The 14,361-nt window shown below is 36.3% G+C and overlaps 2 protein-coding genes across 2 annotated transcripts; one reads left to right on the top strand and one right to left on the bottom strand.

Annotated features, from left to right (window-relative positions):
* The first annotated feature begins 855 nt into the window (after positions 1-855).
* On the top strand, positions 856-3,348 carry LOC115958012 (zinc transporter 11). The gene is made up of 3 exons (XM_031076374.1): positions 856-1,410; positions 2,382-2,440; positions 2,568-3,348. The coding sequence occupies exons 1-3, from the start codon at positions 957-959 to the stop codon at positions 3,066-3,068; spliced, it is 1,014 nt and encodes a 337-aa protein (XP_030932234.1). The 5' UTR covers positions 856-956; the 3' UTR covers positions 3,069-3,348.
* Positions 3,349-5,265: 1,917 nt separating this feature from the next.
* Positions 5,266-10,584, bottom strand: LOC115958425. Its single transcript, XM_031076842.1, has 6 exons — positions 10,076-10,584; positions 8,692-9,034; positions 6,363-6,447; positions 6,054-6,140; positions 5,725-5,961; positions 5,266-5,614 (listed from the first exon to the last, which is right to left on the bottom strand). The coding sequence occupies exons 1-6, from the start codon at positions 10,237-10,239 to the stop codon at positions 5,538-5,540; spliced, it is 993 nt and encodes a 330-aa protein (XP_030932702.1). The 5' UTR covers positions 10,240-10,584; the 3' UTR covers positions 5,266-5,537.
* Positions 10,585-14,361: the final 3,777 nt, after the last annotated feature.

Consider the following 14,361-nt stretch of genomic DNA (forward strand, 5'->3'; position numbering starts at 1 on the left):
AGTAAAATGTGTATACCCAAAAAATAAAAAGTCTCGTTGCACGCATTTCGTGCGTGTGATGAAGCTAGTCGTTATATGAGATAAAATTTTGTAAAGATGTGGTGTAAAACCTATGTTTTACCCCTCCAATCCCAACATGTCATATCATCTTATCACATATATATTTAAGAATAAACACAACTACACCCAATCAATTCTAATACTCATATATAAATCCAACCAATTTGGGAATTTATTAAGATGTTTTTAGGTGTGGTAAAATATATTGAATTTTAAGTAAAATACTAATGTAGCAATTTCTTATTGGATAGTGTAAAATATGGGTTTTACACCTCATCTTTACTAAATTCAAACTCATGTTATATACTTATGAGTAATATTACAGTCACAAACTATTTTACAACATTTTTACTAGTTATTGATGTGACCAGCTTTTTATTAATTTTCATTTAGATCAACCATTAACATCACTTTTTTATTTATCAATAACCACTTACCACCAGTAATTTGTAAAATTTCTTATAAAAAGGTTCATATATTTAGTATTACTCTATACTTGGGATGACACCTAATCACGACGTGTAAGACCACCTGCCGCCAAAGCGTGTGGGTTTGAGTTCGCCAAACTACCACGAAACACAGCTGTTACAACTTACGACATCAAGTACCATCCACCTCAAAACTAAATATTCTCTCCTATTCTATGTAGTACAAAATACATTGTAGTCTGTTTCCTATTTCGTCTTCTTTGCAGTACATGCTCTTTCACTCTTCTGTGTACTACAAACATACAATGACTCAAACAACTCAATGCCAACTAGACCTTGGTCCCTCCTTTGACCTCTTGATAATCACAAACTCACAAAACCCAATCCACAAACCCAAAACTCCAAAAATTCTCACTATATATCTCATTGTTTGCAAATTTGCAACACGGCCACGTACAATACAAAACAATGTCTCGTTCCCTCTCCATCTTCTGCTTCTTTTTCCTATTCCTCTTCCTCATCCTCTCTGCCTCGGCTCACAGTGGCCACGATGACGGCGACGATGATAGCAGTGAAAATGGCAGTGTTGACCTTCGGGCAAGGCCATTGGTACTGGTGAAAATATGGTGCTTGATTATCATATTTGTGGCCACTTTTGTTGGGGGTGTTTCACCTTACTTCTTTAAATGGAACGAGGGGTTCTTGGTTCTGGGGACACAGTTTGCTGGGGGTGTGTTTTTGGGTACGGCTATGATGCACTTTTTGAGTGATGCAAATGAAACTTTCGAGGACTTGACTACCAAAACGTACCCTTTTGCATTCATGTTGGCTTGTGCTGGATACTTGTTGACCATGGTTGCTGATTGTGTGGTCTCCTATGCGTTTAGAAACGACGAAAAGGCTGGTGATCTCGAGCTTCAAGGTAAGCCAATTCAATCTTCTTCTTTTTTTTCTTTCTTTTTTCTTTTTACTTTTAATTTGGGGTCTTAGCATAATGTCAATTAATGTTGATGAATGAGATGTTAATCCTAAAGGTTGGTATAATGGTCTTGATTAATTAATGGGATGGAAAAAGTGATTGAATTTATTTATTTCCCCTCTCCGCTTTTTCCCTGAAAAGTACAGAGAGAGAGAGAATGAAGAAAGTAATTTCCAGGGTCCAGGGGAACAAGCGCAAAAAGGGGTGTTTTGGTTTTGTTTAACTAACATGTGGGTTTTTGATGAAACTGTTTGGTTTGGTTGTTTTTGGAAGATGTGAAACTGGTTGTTTTATTTTGAAAGGTTGATTGTATTCAATTAGCACATGAAAAGTAAGAATTAAGATAGAAAAGGTAGGTAATTTTCAGGGTCCAGGGGAGCAAGCACAAAAAGGGGTGTTTTGGTTTTGTTTAACTAACATGTGGGTTTTTGGTGAAACTGTTTGGTTTGGTTGTTTTCGGAAGATGTGAAACTGGTTGTTTTATTTTGGAAGGTTGATTGTATTCAATTAGCACATGAAAAGTTAGAATTAAGATGGAAAAGGTAGGTAATTTTATCAAGTGTTTGCTAGCTTGGATAAATCCATGGTGAGTAATTAGGCTTTTCGGATTTAGTATATAGATATGAAGGCCAAGTTTGTAAGAAACAGTGTTGTTTGCAACAATGGGTTGGATTCTGTGGTGATTTTCTATTGGGGTGCAAAAGGAGTTAGGATGGTTAAACTTTTGAAATAAATAAGTTTGAGCTTACAAGAAGCGAATAAAACTCTAGGCAAAAAGTCTCACAAGAAGCAAATCAAGCTAGACAGATCAAATAAATGTGAATCTCCTCTGTTGACTCCAAGAAGAGGATGTAAATGTGTAATGGCTGTTTCCTGTTTGATTGATAACTTTATTCAATTTTCCTTCATTTCAGGTGGAGTTGGGCACGGAAACGGCACAAAAAATGGTGTGGCTTTACAATCACAGAATCAGGTGAGATACGTGCTTATTCATTCTTGTTAGCATTAGACAAGCAAGCTCTTCCTTGGTTGTAGTATTTGGTGTATAACTTGTTAGTGGTTCTATGACTGAATCAATATTTGCTTGTATGCCTTAATAGGTGCACCACTTCCTGGCTCCTCCGGGTTCGGTTGGGGATAGCATTTTGTTGATTGTTGCCTTGTGTTTCCATTCTGTTTTTGAGGGCATTGCAATTGGAGTTGCAGAAACAAAAGATGATGCCTGGAAAGCTTTATGGACAATTTCTTTGCACAAGATATTTGCTGCCATTGCCATGGGCATTGCTCTCCTTCGTATGATTCCAAACCGTCCCTTCTTATCATGTGCAGCCTATGCTTTTGCATTTGCCATTTCAAGTCCAATTGGGGTGGCCATTGGAATCATAATAGATGCCACAACTCAGGGTGCTGTGGCAGATTGGATCTTTGCCATATCAATGGGTATTGCATGTGGAGTGTTCATCTATGTATCCATAAATCATCTACTAGCAAAGGGTTACAGACCCCACAAGACTCTCACGGTTGACACACCCCATCACAGGTTTTTGGCAGTGTTGTTAGGCGTTGGGGTAATTGCTGTCGTGATGATTTGGGACACTTGAGAACTGAAATTTTAGATTTACAATTGGTTAGTCCTGTTTTTCTAAAACACTGTTTTGCCAATGATCGATCCTTGGGACAGATTTCCAGTTGAAAGAGAACATTCCACTGCATAGTTGTACTTGGAATCTTGCTTATATAATTTGGAATGGACATATTTTATTAGAAACTAATACAGAGATAGATTGAGTGCCAATCCTTTTCTTTATTATCTTGTTAAGAAGTCATTCTGAGGAATGAACCAAGCAAAAATCAGAGTATATATGTTTTTCTTCTTCTTTATTTTCCCTTCACAAAATGTTAAAAAGTGTTGGCAATGGCATTCATAGTGGCCGCTTTCTTGCAAGTCACACAGATTCCGTCTCTGATCGCTAAGTGAAAATTGTAATTTGCAAGCAACACCTTTTGGCGTGTATAAGCTCATTCCATGGCCCAGGTCTTTCATCAATAGTAAACGATGAGACTCAACCAAAACAATTCAACATCTCAAGCCAGGGAGGAGTACAGCGTGTCGGAATTGTCATCTCAAGTACACAATCAAGAGTTGGCATCTTACTGGAAAAAAATTTTGAACTGACATGGCAATAAATGTGGTTTAAAGTTGACATCCTCTGTTTCGTGTTTTAAAGTTGACACATCAATTTATGTTAGCTAAGAGTAAGACTTATATATGGTAAAATTTGAAGTACTCTTAATATCACTCTTTCAAACAATATTGCATGAATCTTATCAAGACAGGAAAAGGTTCAAATCTGCAGTTCTGTGTACCAACTTATAGTTGCAACATTAAGAGAATAGTAAAATCATTAATGTGGATCATTTTAGCAGGCTCTTACAACTAGACAAAAATCAACGTTGAGAAGCAGCAAACAATGAGGCTTTGAGAACTTCACAACCATGGAAGTACATCATGCTAAGAGCATTCACATCAGCTCTTGCATAACTGTGTATAAATGTGTAAAATGCACATTTTGGCTGTTTTTACACATTTTAAAGCAAAAACACACTGCATCAGTCCAGCTAAAATCATGCATAATCATCTAAAAATTTCAACGAGCTACAGTACCCGTGTAAATTTACACGGGCACTGTAGCATGTGTATTTAGTTTTTTATTAATTTCCGTTCGCACCAATTTTTCTCTCTCTTTTCCGTGCACAACGACCTCAATGGAAAAACAAACAAACCCAAACGGAAAAACAAACAAACTCAAACGGAAAAAAAACCCAAACGGAAAAACAAAAAAGAGACAGATCGGTGCTTAAACCAACAAAAAAAAAAAAAAAAACCCAAACGGAAAAACAAACAAATCCAAACGGAAAAACAAAAAAGAGACAGATCGGTGCTTAAACCAACACAGATATATTTGCTAAAAAAAAAAAAAAAAAAAAAAAAAAAAAAAAAAAAAAAAAACCCAGACGGAAAAACAAAAAAGAGACAGATCGGTGCTTATCGGAGCTCGTGGGTCTCGCTTGGTCGAAGCTACGATGATGATCGGAGCTGTGGATCGGAGCTATGATGATGATTGGAGCTGTGGATCGGTGATCGGAGCTGTGGATCGGAGCTGTGATGATGATCGGAGCTGTGGATCGGTGATCGGAGCTGTGGATCGGAGCTGTGATGATGATCGGAGCTGTGGATCGGAGCTGTGATGATGATCGGAGCTGTGAATTGTTGATCGGAGCTGTGGACGAAGCTGTGATGATGATCACAGCGCTGTGGACGGAGCTGTGATGATGATCGGAGCTGTGGATCGGTGCGTTGGTTTGTGACCGAGAGGGAGAGAGATGAGACAGAGAGATAAACCGAGAGGGAGATAGAAGAGAGAGAGAGAAATCAGAAAATATGAGGGAAAGGGAGAGAGAGCGCGTACTAAAAGGGTGAGAGAGAGAAATAATAAAATAATTAATTAAATTGATTATTTAAATAAGAAGGGTGATAGAATAGATGAATTGATGTGGGTATTTTGTAAAAGTGATAGTGTAAAATAAAAAAAGTAGGTTTTTGGTGTAAAATAAACGGAATCTTTTAAACGAGCTGATGTGAATGCTCTAAGGCTCTGATACAAAATGGATTTTAGTAGGAGAAAGTTTGATAAATCACAACTCCCAAGAAAACAGAAAACAGAGATAATGCATTATCAAACCACACGTGCACAGAGAGAGAGAGAGAAGTTGTTATTAAAGCAATCATAACTCAACTGAAGAGCATAAGGTTTTTTTTTTTTTTTTGATAAATGAAAAGCATAAGGTATTATTTGAATAATTCATCCGAAATAAAGGGCATGACAATGGCCCTACAGAGGGAAAATTTTGAGGAATGACAGTGGTTTCTGCTTCGAAACCTTCTCTTAAGTAGCCTCAGTAAGTGGTATCATTCATAGACATATCATCAAATATCTCAACATTTGTATAATACACCAGTCAAATCTTAAGCAGGTGCAAAGAATAAGTCAGATAATTCAACCCAGCGCTTAAAGGTCCACATGCAGAACTTTATCAAGGCAAACTGTTACAATAATGGGCCCGGCCAAATCCCCCAGAGCACAGCCTGCAATATAGTGCATAATTTAGTGGAGGATAATATAAAATATGGAAAAGCCCATACATTATTATCTACTGGAGATTCAATTTGTTAATCAAAATCCAATAAAAGCTTACCAATCCACTGGCCAATTGAAGGACGAAAAAGAGTGGCACCAATCCCAGCCCCAATGGAAGCAAAAACTAAAGATGCACTACACCTCACAGTAGCACAAGAGACCTTTTTCCCAAGAAGTTTAGCTTTTTCTTCTCTATCAAAATCATCTTTCCCTTCTTTAATTATAGATGAAAAGTATCTGTAGACTTCAATGCCAACTTGGACAAGCCATGATGCAGCAACTCCTAAAAAGTGTCCTGTATATCAAAATGAGGCACAAAACAATGAGGTTGGCACCCCAGCAAAGAATTACGAAAAACGGAAAGTATGCCAATATATAAGGCTTTACCTCTGAGAGTTGTTCTGCTAACACTGCAGAAGTAAACAAATGTAGGCATCCTTCTTCCAGCCTTCCGCACAGCAGATTTGGGAACATCTATACATGTTGATGATATGCATCAGTTGTCTAGAATATACTATTCAGAAAGCTGAGTAGAGTTTTTTTATGTTATAGTAAATATCTCTGAATCATTTTCTCTTCCAGCCATAACTAAATCCATCTCCCCTACCAAATGTAAGTAGTCCATTGATTCTTCTTTTATATCTGATGAATAAAATAAAACAAATACACATTTGAAATACTTTTAAATGCAAGCACCTTTCAGAAGTTTCCATGCCATCCTCTGTGAAACATAGTGGACAGCAATTCGTTCCAGCACCCGTCTAGTGGTTACAACAGTAGTCTGTAACAATAAACAGAAGATCGCCAGGTAAAGTTAGTCTCCAAAAGTTACAAGCTGAGTTTCGTGTCTTCCACAGAAAGGGAGTGAAGAAAATGAGGGAAAAAATGTAAAGCTTTGTAGCAAACAAAATTGAATTCCAAAATCAAGAGAAGGCATAATTGCATAAATAAAATATAAAAAACTGGCTCCCTGGCACCAGTTTAGGTAAACATTATCAACAAGAGGGTTCAGAAACAATAATATTAGAGCTTGTCAAAGGGCAATACAAAAGTTTAAGTACAACAATACCAGGGCAGTTAAAGCGCAATACTTTAAAGTGTTAATTAAAAAAATAAAATAAAATCTAGGACAAGAAAGCTGTCCAGGAGGCAGGAACCAATTATCATACAAAATCCAATGAGTACACTTCTGTACATGGTTGATGGTTATATGTAGATAAATACTTTCCCATAGAAAGTTAAAAAGGGCAAATGAAAAGAGCCACATCTAGCAGCTCAAATCTTCATAAAGAGGAAACTGACAGTCGATATAAGGGAAAGCACAAGAACAGTAAAAATAGGCTAAAATAGGCAAATTCATTCATAGAGTTCAAGCCATTTTTTGTTGTAAATAATTCTACAAAGCTCATAATCCATTTGTAACTTAGGCTCAAGGTTTTTTCATTGTTTTGAGCCCTCCACTTCTCATTGGACCTATGCTTAAAATGGATTATGACTTTTTTGGGCCTCACTGTCTCCTTGTTACTTATAAAGATAAGCCCACACCTTAAATGATGGAGCAGCTCAGACCAAGGAGAATAAAGTCAAAGAGAGCAGCTTATTGGAGGATTACGTTGAGCATCAAATTATGGACCTCACTTTATTCTATCTAGTGGAAAAAGAAATTATCCACACAAAAATGTCTAAAACTTAAATGGCAGAGGACAAGATGTGAAAAATAGAGATTATTATACCATTCCAAGGGGGGTCAACTCACGCTCAACAAGAGTATGCCATCTACTTTATCTATATATATCATGTCTCTATTCACTATGCTCAGTAATGTAGCTAATAGGTTGGAGAAGCTTCAACGGGATTTCCTATGGGGGAGGATTAGGGCAAGAAGAAAATTCACCTTGTAGATTAGGGCACTGCTACTAAGCCCCGCGGGGGGGGGGGGGGGGGGGGGGGGGGGTGTGTTGGCCCAAAATATGGTTAACTAGTAAGGTTGGGGAGTTAGAGCACACAGCCAGTACAACATTCTTATGGTTATGGTCTTTGGAAAGCATTTAGAGCAGGACAGGATTCTTTCACTAGATTTGTTGGCTCTTCCCAAGGTGACGGATGAAGGATAAGATTTTGGGATACTAAACGAGGCTCAACTTCTTCATTCTCTGTATTGTTTCAGCTAGCTGTAAACAGAGAGGATATTGTGTCGGACCGTATTGAGTTGAGAAATGGAAAAATCCTCCTCTTTTTTTGATAGGTAAGAAATGGAGAAATCCTCTGGAAACCTACGTTCATGTGAGATGCTCATGATTGAAAGTTACAAATGTCTAATCAATTTTTTTAAACCTCTATTCAATATGGGTTCTTACCGATGAGGGGGATAGAATTCTTTGAAGCTTGGTAAGGACAAACACTTAAGTTTCTGTTCTTTCTATGAGGTGTTGAAAGGCATAGGCTGTTTGGACTTCCCCTAGAGAGCTATTAGGCAGGTTAAAATCCCAAATAAAGTTGCTTTCTTTGTGTAGATTGCAAATTTGCAATGTGGGAGAAAGTTCTTACTAAATGTAACTTAGTAAAAAGGGGGTATGGTGATGGTAAATAGGCGTGTTATGAATAAAAGTAGTGAAGAAATGGTGGACCACTTATTGCTTCATTATCTTGTGGCAATGGGATTATGGCACTTTATATTACTAGCTTTTAGAGCTAGTTGGGTGATGCCAATGACAGTGAAAGGAATGTTACAAGAGTGGTGACGTTGATGATGACCAAAATCATTCAGAAATAGTGTGGAATGTGGTTCCGAAATGTTTAATGTGATTTATTTTGATGGAGTGGACTAAGAGGGTTTTTAAAGATAAAGTAACTACTACATTGGAGATTCATCTGACTCTTTTTATGTTTCCTATCATAGTATGAATATAAATTTATCACTCATGACGAATAAATTACATGCATACAAATGAGTTCCCTTGAATGCAGAAGAGCTGAACCATAAGCCATTATGAAATAGACAGCAGGGAATATCAATACAACACACCTCACGGACAATTTGCTTCACTGATTTTTTGAAAGGAACAACCAAATCTACACGGCGCTCTTCTTGATTGTCCTGAAGGAAGTCCTCATCATCCTCTTCCATGTTTGAACGAGGCTCCAAAAGAGGCAAATAAAACAATAGAAATGACCTCAAGGTAGTCATACCAAATGTCCTCAATTCAAAAGCCGAGAATAAAGGTTTTAACTCAATTGTGTACTCTTTTGTTCTGTAATTCAGAGAATCTTTCTGAAAGAAAGTTGAAGCTGCACTTCGGATATTGGATATGTAATCTTCAGACAATGCTGCACCAGCATCACAATAAGCAACTGATGGCCCAAAATTTCTGCAGTGTAAATAATATAAGTCAATATACAGGTTTTTGTGTGTGTGTGTGTGTGTGTGTGTGTGTGTAAGTCAATATACAGTTATAGGACACATTTTTTAACACAGCCCTAAACATTCACTAGAAGAACCAAGTAGCCGGTTTCAAATGAAAGCAATATCTAAGAAAAGATTTTATTTGGTGTCCATAGATTAGGGGACAAAAAAAAAAATCTGCATAGGACAAAACATCACCACATGTAGCTATGGAGATCACTTTTCTGCAGCAACCAAATGCAGATTAAGATTAAATACACTAAAATTGCATTGATTTCTAATACACTTAATTTTTTCAAGATACCCATTCAGATACTATCATTACAAATATACTGCTGGTTCCTTGGAAAACGCAACTATCTCAGGAGTAATTTAGTGTGGCACATCCAAACCAAACTAACAGAGAGCTTTGACATATAAATCTGAAAGAATGAAGCAACAAATTTCCCATGTCAAACAACTGCCTGTCATGCCACTCAATAATAGATAAGTCTATATTATACCTAATATCTCCATTCTCAACTCGTTTACAATACCAACTTTAAAACATGCGCAATAATAATTCACAGCCAATCAAATCAAAAATCAAGGCCAAGCTTATAGCCTTAATCACATTTTACAACAACAATGAAATGGATCAGTGAAGAATAGCCTAGTGACTCATGTACTTTACCAACTTTAAACTCTGCCTACGAACTCAAGTCATACAAAATCAAGTCCAATCTGATAATTTATATCAAATTCTTCAACAATTATAAAGTAGACAATTGGAAAAACAATAACCTTTAGTTGACAAATACCTATTTGCCTTACCAATACAAAACCAATACAAACTATTATCAAGCAATTCAATACTTCATCTACTCAACACACACAATTGACCATACCCACTTTACTCAAAAAAGTCCACACCCAATGATGAATCCATATAATACCAACCAAAACCATTATCACCCAATTGAATTCTCAATCCACACACACACACACACAGAGTGAGAGAGAGTACCCAAAAAAAGCCCTTGAGGCAAAAGGGTGTGCGGCAGCGACGGAGGCGGCGGCGGCAGAGGCTGCAGCAGTGGCTGAGATCAACCCATAAGAGTGGAGGCTTTGGCCTGTATATAAACTCGGTTTGTTCCTTAACAGATCCAAAATTATAGAAATTCCGGACATTGTTGGTGTCTACTGTCCCAAAACCAATCACAAAGATACAAACTTTCTTATCTTTTTTACCATACCCAGTGAGAAAAAACTCAACTTTCTAGGAAAATCTTCCTGGGTTTCTCTTATATTCCTGAGAAAATAACTGGGTTTGGTTTAGAAGAGTGAAAGAGATCGAGTTTATTGTAGTAGTATATTGCAGAGATATGAGACAAAGAAGCTTGAGTGAGCAGGCTTATGAGAGAGAGAAAGAGAGAGTGAATTAGAGAAGAGTGGGGGACAAATTACCGTACCCTCGTGTGGTTATTCTAAGGCCTATCAAGTTTGTTTCTCGGGTTTTTAGGATCTACTGAATATTTCCCAAAAAAAAAAAAAAATGATCTACTCAATACTACTAGTCTACTACTAAAAAGTAAAACCTTGCTTCTAGTTGTAGGCTTGGGACAGTGCTTTACAAACTTATACTTTTTCTTTGAGAATAAACTTATGTTATAAATAGTAGCATAAGTTTAGGTAAAAAAGTAATAAATTGTAATTGACGTTATTATTAGTAAGTAAAAAAATAATTTTAATAATAGGTTCAAATTTAAATCAATAATAACTTATCATTTAAGATTTGTTATAAAAATATTGTGAAAATATTGTAGATGTAACACGTTTTTTTTTTAAATCCAACTCATTCATTTGTTACGCGCTAAAAACTAAAATGTAACATTTTTAGTATTCTAGTGTGTTTATTTTAATGTAAAATTTGGTTAAATTTGAAAATGATTTCGTTATTTGTCAAATTTTGTGTGTGTGTGTATATATATATATATATATATATGCACGTGTGTAAATTTCTTTTACATAACACCCATGGTGGCTCTACTCTCCTTATTTGGTGGCTGGGTCGTCAGTATAATGGCGGGGCGGCCAAACTAGTGGCAAGGACTTGGAGGCACCTATTTTGATGATTTATGTTTGAAAAATTTATGTCACGCCAAGCACCTGAAAATGTTTTGACGTGAATATTTTTTTTAAAAAAATTAAACAAATGAAGTTTATTGGGCTATTTATGACTATAATTATATATTAGTTCAATAAGTCACATGACTCATTAAAAAAAGTAATATCACTAAAATCACATATAGATAATTTTTTTCATTAAAAGAATATAGTGGGTTGGAGTAAAATAATCTCAAACTTTATTGTGTGTTTGGCATTGGCTTAAAAAACCAGTTTTTTTATTTTTTTTATTTTACTATTTAGCTTATTTTTGCTATTATTCATGGGTTTCATTACATTTTTTAGCATTATTCATAGGTCACACTGTACTATTTCAGCTACTTTTTAGCATTATCTATAGTACCTTTAGCAAAAAGTTTCCAATTTCAACTAAGGTTGTGTTTGCCATTAGCTTAAAAAGCCATTTTTTTTACTATTCATCTTATTTTTACTAATATTCATGGCTCCATTGCACTTTTTAATACTATTTATGGGCTCTATTGTACTTTTTCAACTACCTTTTAGCTTTATCTACTGTACTTTTAGCAAAAAGATTTTAGTTTCAGCTAAATAAGCTGTTTCCAAACAGACTCTAAGTGTCCATTTCGCAAAGATTATTTTTACCAACTTATTTTACTATTTAGTTTATTTTTGCTACTATTTATGGATCTTATTGCACTTTTTGGTACTATTCATGGGTCTCATTATACTATTTTAGCTAACTTTTACCTTTATCTACATTACTTTCAGCAAAAAGTTTTTAATTTCAGTAAAATAAGCAAATCCCAAACGGACTTAGTGTGCATTTGGCTCCTGCTTAAAAAGCCAGCTTATTTTACTATTCAGCTTATTTTTGCTACTATTTATGGACTCCACTGCACGTTTTGGTACTATTCATGAGTCTTACTATACCATTTCAACTAATTTTTACCGTTATCTACAGTACTATCAGCAAAAAATTTTCAATTTCAACAAAATAAGCGGATCCCAAACAGATGACAAATATTATTTTTGCCAACTTATTTTACTATTCAACTTATTTTTGTTACTATTCATGGGTCCCACTGCACTTTTGATTACTATTCATAAATCTCACTGTACTATTTCAGCTAACTTTTACCTTTATCTATAATACTTTCAATAACAAATTTTCAGTTTCAGCAAAATAAGCGAATTCCAAATTGACATTGAATAGCTATTCCCACACAGACACTTAGAGCCAAACATATCATCGTAATCTGTGCCTTTTTACCTTGTTGGTTTTTGGGTTGGAAAAATTCTAGAAACCAAACAACAACTAGGAATGGCAACGGGTCGAGTTCAAGTCGGATTTATTTATATCCAAACCCGACCCGCGGGCCCAACCCCAAAACCCGAACCCGGCCTATTTAATAAACATATTTTTTATTTGGGCTCCAAACCTGCCCCTTGAGCCCCACGGGCCTGGTCCAACAATTATTGGCCTTATCTAAAGCCATGGCCCAAACCGACCCAATCTTATTAAAAAAAAAAAAAAAAAAATCGATTTTACATCCAAAAATCACAACCACAGAAACACAAATCACAAACCCAATCATATATAGAAACACAAATCAGCTTTTTTTTTTTTTTTTTTTTGCTCTTCTTTGTTAATACAGATTTTTCACTTATCAAATAAATACAAATCACAATCCCAAACATAAACAGAAACACAAATCAACTTTTTTTTGGCTCTTCTCTGTTAATACAATTTTTTACTCAAAAAAAAAAAAAAAAAACACAAATCACAAACAAAAAACACAATCTCGTCCTCCAATCATCTCATCTCTCTCAGATTTGATCTAACAATCCCATGCTCCTCCGTGACAAACAGCAACCACCACGAGATTTGTGCTCCTTTGTGACTGGGTAAGGGTCGAAAACGAGAGTGAGAGTGAGAGAGGACCAAGAGGTAAAGGGTGGCGAGGCTATGTGAGGCCGTGGGGCTAAACGAGGTAAGGAGCGTGAGGCTGAATAAGGCCGTGAAGGGAGCATCTAAGGCTGAGAGGGTGGCCAACGGTGAGAGCTTGAGAGAGAGAAAGGGGTGGCCAGTGGTGAGAACTTGAGAGAGAGAGGGTGGCAGAGATCTTAATAGCTTGAGAACGAGAGAGAGAGGAGGCAGCTGAGAGCTTTAGAAAATGAAGTATGAAATGAATGAAAGAGAGTATTTATAGTAGGGTAGTCGGGTTTTAAATTTTTTTTAGTATTATATATTAGGGATGGAAATGGGGCGGGGCGGGGTTGAAGGATGGGGTTTTCATCCCCGCCCCGCATGGTTTTGTCTTACCCTATCTCCGCCTCGCCCCGCATGACGGGGAAAACATTCTCACTCCATCCCTACCCCTTGGGGCCTCGCGAAACCCCGCCCCACACTGTAAAACTCTACTTTTTGTTAATTTGCCCTACAACTAGTACAATTTTTTTAATAAAACTTATTTCATTGATAAAAATATACTTGAAATTACAACTAAATTTATCCCATCAAATGAAATCAATTTTTTGAAAAAAATTGAATAATATATCCAAGTGTTTAACAAGACAATCACAAAAAAAAAAAAAAAAAAAAAAAAAAAAAAAAAATCTCATAGTATAACACATAACAAAATAAAGGTAGAAAACCATATTAGTAGAATAAAATAAGCTAATATTGATATGTTTGTTTAAATAGTAGGGTTTTAGGATATTAAATATTTACAATTACAATCTTTAGCAATGCGGGGATGGGGAGGGGTGGGTCTAAAAATAAGCTAATATTGATATGTTTGTTTAAATAGTAGGGTTTTAGGATATTAAATATTTACAATTACAATCTTTAGCAATGCGGGGATGGGGAGGGGTGGGTCTAAAAAGTTTAAACCCATCCCCACCCCACCCCGTGGTGCGGGGCTAAAATTTTGCCCCATGCTCGTCCCACTACTTTTGCAGGGTGGGGAAAACCCGCGCAGGGCAAAGCGGGGAGGGGCTGGTTAAGCGGGGCAGGGCAAAATTGTCATCCCTATTATATATGTATACAGGTCAAGTTCAGGCCAGGTATGACTAAAACCCGGACTTGACCTGGACTTGTTTCGGGTTTTTTTTTTTTTTTTTTTTTACCCATACCTGACCCTATTATTTATCGGGTTAGGTAAT

Source organism: Quercus lobata, chromosome 8 (genome assembly GCF_001633185.2).
Source record: "Quercus lobata isolate SW786 chromosome 8, ValleyOak3.0 Primary Assembly, whole genome shotgun sequence".
In the NCBI taxonomy this organism is placed as follows: Eukaryota; Viridiplantae; Streptophyta; class Magnoliopsida; order Fagales; family Fagaceae; genus Quercus; species Quercus lobata.

Bases quoted from the DNA above. Each gene is read 5' to 3' on its own strand.
- LOC115958012 (XM_031076374.1), top strand. From the start codon at position 957: ATGTCTCGTTCCCTCTCCATCTTCTGCTTCTTTTTCCTATTCCTCTTC. The intron at 1,411-2,381 runs GTAAGCCAATTC...CCTTCATTTCAG, and splicing joins TGGTGATCTCGAGCTTCAAG to GTGGAGTTGGGCACGGAAAC. The intron at 2,441-2,567 runs GTGAGATACGTG...ATGCCTTAATAG, and splicing joins CTTTACAATCACAGAATCAG to GTGCACCACTTCCTGGCTCC.
- LOC115958425 (XM_031076842.1), bottom strand. From the start codon at position 10,239: ATGTCCGGAATTTCTATAATTTTGGATCTGTTAAGGAACAAACCGAGT. The intron at 9,035-10,075 runs GTACTCTCTCTC...TTTACACTGCAG, and splicing joins GCCTCAAGGGCTTTTTTTGG to AAATTTTGGGCCATCAGTTG. The intron at 5,962-6,053 runs GTAAAGCCTTAT...TTTGATATACAG, and splicing joins TAGCAGAACAACTCTCAGAG to GACACTTTTTAGGAGTTGCT.